This window comes from Nycticebus coucang, chromosome 9 (assembly GCF_027406575.1).
Source record: "Nycticebus coucang isolate mNycCou1 chromosome 9, mNycCou1.pri, whole genome shotgun sequence".
Taxonomy (NCBI): Eukaryota; Metazoa; Chordata; class Mammalia; order Primates; family Lorisidae; genus Nycticebus; species Nycticebus coucang.
In genome coordinates, this window is record NC_069788.1 from 129,979,883 (window position 1) to 129,985,322 (window position 5,440).

Here is a 5,440-nt window from a genome sequence, read left to right on the forward strand (position 1 = left end):
ATCAGCATCTGTTGGGTGTAAGCGTGCTCTTGCTCGTATTTAAAATTATTTTACTGGAATAGAGTCCAAACTGACCTCTACCGGTCTCCGATATCCAGCAAGCTGTTCCCTCAGCTTGAGGTTTGCTACCCACTGAGCGGCCTGGGCACTTGGAGAAGGGAAAGGGAAGGCGTGCAGAGAGGAATGCTTGGAAGAAATGGGAAGATTCGCTTCCCCCTCCCTGATCCCCGCGAAAACTAAACTAGCGACTTATCATCGGAGTATTTCCACGCGGCCGGGTCCGCTTTGTCCTCTGCAGACCTTCGACCTCCACTGAGAGTGCGCACCGCGCCAAAGAGAATCTCTGTAGCTTCACTGCCTCTTTGGTGGGAAAAAAAGAAGGAAGGGGGGGGAGATGGAGTGAAACACAGTCGCGCTGGCTTCTGTTTTTCTCCCAGCCACTCGCACGTCTTATCATCCATTCTCCAGGTTCTGCAAAACACCGAGGAAAGTCCAGGGGCTGAACCGCGGGCGCTGTCGAGCGCGGGGAGGTGCTGAAATGACCCCGGCGCGCTGGGCGCAGCCTTGATTGGCAGAGCCGACCGGTGACTGACAGGGGGTCTCCATGGCGCCCGCGCCGCCAAACCGCCCACCCGAATAGCTGCAGCCTGCCTGCCAGCGCGCCGGAGCCAAGTCCAGCCGAACCCCTGGCCGCCCAGCTCGCATCTCTCCAGCTCGGGCCACTTGCTCCCGGCCGTCCCCACCCCGCCGCCGCCCGAGCTGGCCGTGTGTTCTCGCTGCCCCAAGACGCCTCACCGAGAACAGCCTGGCGCACCCGGCCAGGTTCGCGGGTATCTGCTGCTTGTCCCTCTCCAGGCTCAGTGCCCCGGCCGCCGCCACCGCCGCCGTTGCCTCGATGTTCCAGCTGCCCATTTTGAATTTCAGCCCCCAGCAAGTGGCCGGGGTATGCGAAACCTTGGAAGAGAGTGGCGACGTGGAGCGCCTGGGTCGCTTCCTCTGGTCGCTGCCAGTGGCCCCGGCGGCCTGCGAAGCCCTCAATAAGAATGAGTCGGTGCTGCGCGCGCGAGCCATTGTGGCCTTTCACGGTGGCAACTACCGCGAGCTCTACCACATCCTGGAGAACCACAAGTTCACCAAGGAGTCGCACGCCAAGCTGCAGGCGCTGTGGCTGGAAGCGCACTACCAAGAGGCGGAGAAGCTCCGCGGAAGGCCCCTGGGACCGGTGGACAAGTACCGCGTGAGGAAGAAGTTCCCCCTGCCGCGCACCATTTGGGACGGCGAACAGAAGACACACTGCTTCAAGGAGCGCACGAGACACCTGCTGCGCGAGTGGTACCTGCAGGATCCGTACCCCAACCCCAGCAAAAAGCGCGAACTCGCCCAGGCCACGGGACTGACCCCCACGCAAGTGGGCAACTGGTTCAAAAACCGCCGACAAAGGGACCGTGCGGCTGCGGCCAAGAACAGGTCGGTACCTTAAGGCCTCGGCGCTTTGCCGGCACAGGGCAGGTGGCGGGCGGAGGCACCCCTGGAGCCCTTACATAATAGTCCTGGTGACTCCAATTCAGCAGGACTGGGGACCACGCTGAGTCCTGGGCTGCTGGACCGAGGCTCCCTCCCTGGCTCGCGGGTCCCCACCCTCTCACTCTTTCTTCGTGCCTTAGGGTAGCTGCGGCAGCTGTGTCCGGGTCACCAAACCAAGGCTTCTTTAGGGGTGGAGAAAGAGGCAAGAAATAAAACTTAAAATTCCAGAAACAAATAGGGACTGCAAAACATAAAGCCAGTTCTTGTCAGCCTGGGCGGAGGGTCCTAGTTACGTGAAGCCTGGCTTATTAGTAATGCGTCAGTTTCGTGTTAATTATCATTTTTCAAAGCCCAGGTTTATCCTCTTTAGTGTATTGAAAACAATTTTCAATGGACTCCTGTGTCGAAGAAGTGGGAAGTTTGAGTTTTCCTCTTCCCACAAAGAGGGGACCCTTGTGTCAAAACAGCAAACTAAGCTGCCAAGGCTGTACAGTCCCTAGCTAAACATTTTGGCGAAGAGCACAGCCTCATCCCCCCAGGCCCAAACGCTCCGTGTGACCCCCAAGCAACCCTTTCTGCCTTCAGTTTGGGCTGAACTGGTCCCAGGAGCACAGACTCACATGCACCACTGGGAAGGGGGTTCCAGGTCCTGAGCCGCCCTTGTCACCTACGCCACAGCTATTTCCTGACAATCCTGTAAATCGCCCCCAAAATGGACAACTACCTGGAAAGACGCTGCGAGCCCAACATCTCAAAGACCGGGGAGGTGAGGAACTGATAGAGGGAGTGACTGACAGCGGGGCACAGCTGTAGGGTCCGCAGAGAGGCGGCTGGGGACTCCAGCCCTACCTCCCCGCCTTGCCTTCCCAGCTCTAACTGCTCAGTCAAGGAAAAGCCTCGGGCCGCTAGGCTGGAGGGACAGCACAGACCAAGGACGGGAGGGAGTGGAAGCCTGGTGGCTGTGTTACGCGCTGTGACCAGGGTCTCCTTTCTTCTCGCAGACTCCAGCAGCAGGTCCTGTCGCAGGGCTCCGGGCGGGCGCTACGGGCAGAGGGCGAGGGCACACCGGAGGCGTTGGGAGTCGCCGCCAGCCCAGCCGCCAGTCTATCCAGCAAGGCGGCCACGTCGGCCATCTCCATCACGTCCAGCGACAGCGAGTGCGACATCTGAGCTGCCCACTCGGAATGCTCAGTAACAGAATCTGGTGTAAAAACGAGATAAACAAGACGGAAGAGGGAGAAAGGATGAGAGAGCAGAAACCCAGCGCCAGCGAAGCCAGGTGACCAGGGACGCGCGGGCTCAGGGTGCAGTGTCGGCCCAGAGGCGAGCCTGGCTCCACTGGTGCCCTTTGGCGGAGACCGCACGGGCCCGCGGTGGGGCCTGACCATTTTGCTTTTTCCCAAGGAAATTACTGCAAAGACGCCTTCAGAACCGGAGCCGAACTACAAGCTGAGCGCCTGCCCTAAGTCTCGCCATGGGTATTTCACGAGCAAAGGCACACTGTTATATATGTATAACTTTTGCTTTAAAGTTGTGTTTTTTTTTTTAACAAAACATATATGCTGTTATTTACTTATTTAAGAGACTGCCATGGTAGGTTTCTCTGTAGCTAGGGGAATTTCCTGCTTTTAAACAGGCAGGCTGGCGCTGATGGGTTCTTTGTGGAGAAGGCAAACAATAAAACAACCTGGTGAGCAACCTTTCTTAATTAAGGGAGTTGCTCTCAGGTTCCTTAAAAAAAAAAAAAAAAAAGCATTCCCTCCGCTGGCAGGAACCTTTGTGTAAATGGTCTCAGGAAAGTCTTCTATCTTTTTCATTTTCTGGTGTTTCCTGGTATTATTTTTAAAAACAACAGGTGATAGATCCTAACCACCTCCCACATCAAGTTACATGTGTGTGTGTCTACACCTACACACATACATACACATTATGATGTATTTCAGCCTAGGAGTTGGCACATGAGCCTGCCCTGTAAAGCAATTCCCCACATCCCCAGCATAGGCAACTACGGTTTTTATCAAAGTGTCAAAGGTTTTCATGAACAATTTAGGAAGCTAAACTCTGGGACTCAAGTATTAATAGTAAATCCTATTTTATAAAAATGCAAAACTATCCTGGTATAGGCTCTGCCACTAGAAAGGCTTCCAGCTCCTTTGAGGCCCTCTCCTATACAAATAGCAGTGGGCACCCATGATCATTTTAAAGTGAACATATTCTGCATTTAGGATTGTGCTTTTATTAAAATAAAAGACAAGAAGAGAGGATGTAAGTAGCCAGCATCTTCTTGCTGCACAACCAAGGTTTTAATCAAGCCAATTGTTTTCCAAGAGAGACTCTGAGATGGGGAAAGGATGTAATCACAGTATATATAAAACAAGGCTGCAGAGAAATGACAGGCATTTTGAAAAACTGCATCTCTAAAAAAAGAAAGAAAGAAAGAAAAACTGATCTTTACATGAAACGGGAAACAAGTCATCAAGAGCCTCATTGTCCTCATAATGGCCTCGATTAAAAATATAAAATACTCTAAGCATTTAATTTTTCCTTGTTCACCAGCATGTGTGCACCTGCATGCACCTATGCAGATGAGCACACACCACCAAAACACCTACCACTCTTGCACTAAGAAAGTAAATGCTATCCAGAAAGTCTCTAATTTTTCCCCTAGTAAAACAGATTGCATATCATAAAATTTGTCATTGAGCTTTACATCACTTGAGCTGGACTTCCCTTTCCACCTTCCCTCCTTTATTTTTTTCCTTTTGCCTCTCTGTCCTTATAAGATGCTCTTCAGATCAGAAGCCTCCTAACTCTTTCACCAGAAGTGCCAAAGAGCAAATTAAATAAAAATGAGTGAAGTCATGGAAAACATAAAGCAGGCAAGTGGAAGCCCAAGACAAAAGTAAGGGTTTGACTTTTGATTTCTAAATCTTTTAAACAGATTTGGCTCAGTTGGGCTTTATAAATGGCTGTCATTGTGTAAGGTGGCCCTTATCCACAGAATTCTTGAAAATCAAAACTCTCTTGCACAAGACCTCTAGATGGAAAGAGATCAAGCTTGTATTCTTCCCCAAATCAAGCAAATGCCCTTCTGTGGGTCCTGAAAGGCAAGCCTGGTAGAGCTCCTTCAAGACTCAATATTGTTTCCTAGAACCCCAGGTAGTTCTTAGAATGGCAAAAAGAGGAAGGCCCTGACTTCCATGAGGTTCTGAGGCACCCAGAGTGCAAAATTTAAGGAGGTCCTCAATCTCAAGATTATGCAAGTATGGCAAGTGGGACTGAGTACCTCCTTAAATTTTGCACTCTGGGTGCCTTTCAGGCCTCAGCCATAATCTGCCAAAAAGTATCCCGGGATTTCCAAAATCTTGTTCCCCAGCAGCAACACCCCACCCTCAAACTCCTATTCTAGCTATGGTGCTATCCAGAACCAGTATTTGGAGAAGTTCATGGGCAAATGTTACCTTTAAATATATATACTACCAGGTCCGATAGGGTTGAGAAAGGCCTAATTAGCGGCATGATGTAAAGGAATTTGAGCATTCTAAAAATCCCAACCCAGTCAGTTCAAATAATGGCTAAAGCAGAAGGAAATGTCAATCTTGCAATGTCAAAAAAATAGGGTAATACTGCTAGAAACTAAGGTTTCCTTTTACAAAATAATTTTTAAATGACACTTAATTGCTTAGACAAAAAAAGATCAAACAGTGCCGGAGGATTTCTCTTCCTGCTTTTTCAAAAGCCTTTAGATTACAGTTACCATTTACTTAAATTACTATGTTGCCTAGATGGCTTATATTTTAAAGTAGCTATTCTGTTTCAATAATCTGGAGACTCGTTTACCTAATTTCAATTTAGAATCTTAAGAGGGTGTCACAGAAAATTTTTAAAATGTTAATCTGAAACCAGGTGACACCTA

At 50.2% G+C, this 5,440-nt stretch overlaps 1 protein-coding gene across 1 annotated transcript; it reads left to right on the forward strand.

The window, feature by feature from the left end:
• The first annotated feature begins 732 nt into the window (after positions 1-732).
• SIX6 (SIX homeobox 6) lies at positions 733-3,236 on the forward strand. Its single transcript, XM_053602770.1, has 2 exons — positions 733-1,467; positions 2,526-3,236. The coding sequence occupies exons 1-2, from the start codon at positions 896-898 to the stop codon at positions 2,692-2,694; spliced, it is 741 nt and encodes a 246-aa protein (XP_053458745.1). The 5' UTR covers positions 733-895; the 3' UTR covers positions 2,695-3,236.
• Positions 3,237-5,440: the final 2,204 nt, after the last annotated feature.

Bases quoted from the DNA above. Each gene is read 5' to 3' on its own strand.
- SIX6 (XM_053602770.1), top strand. From the start codon at position 896: ATGTTCCAGCTGCCCATTTTGAATTTCAGCCCCCAGCAAGTGGCCGGG. The intron at 1,468-2,525 runs GTCGGTACCTTA...TTCTTCTCGCAG, and splicing joins GCGGCTGCGGCCAAGAACAG to ACTCCAGCAGCAGGTCCTGT.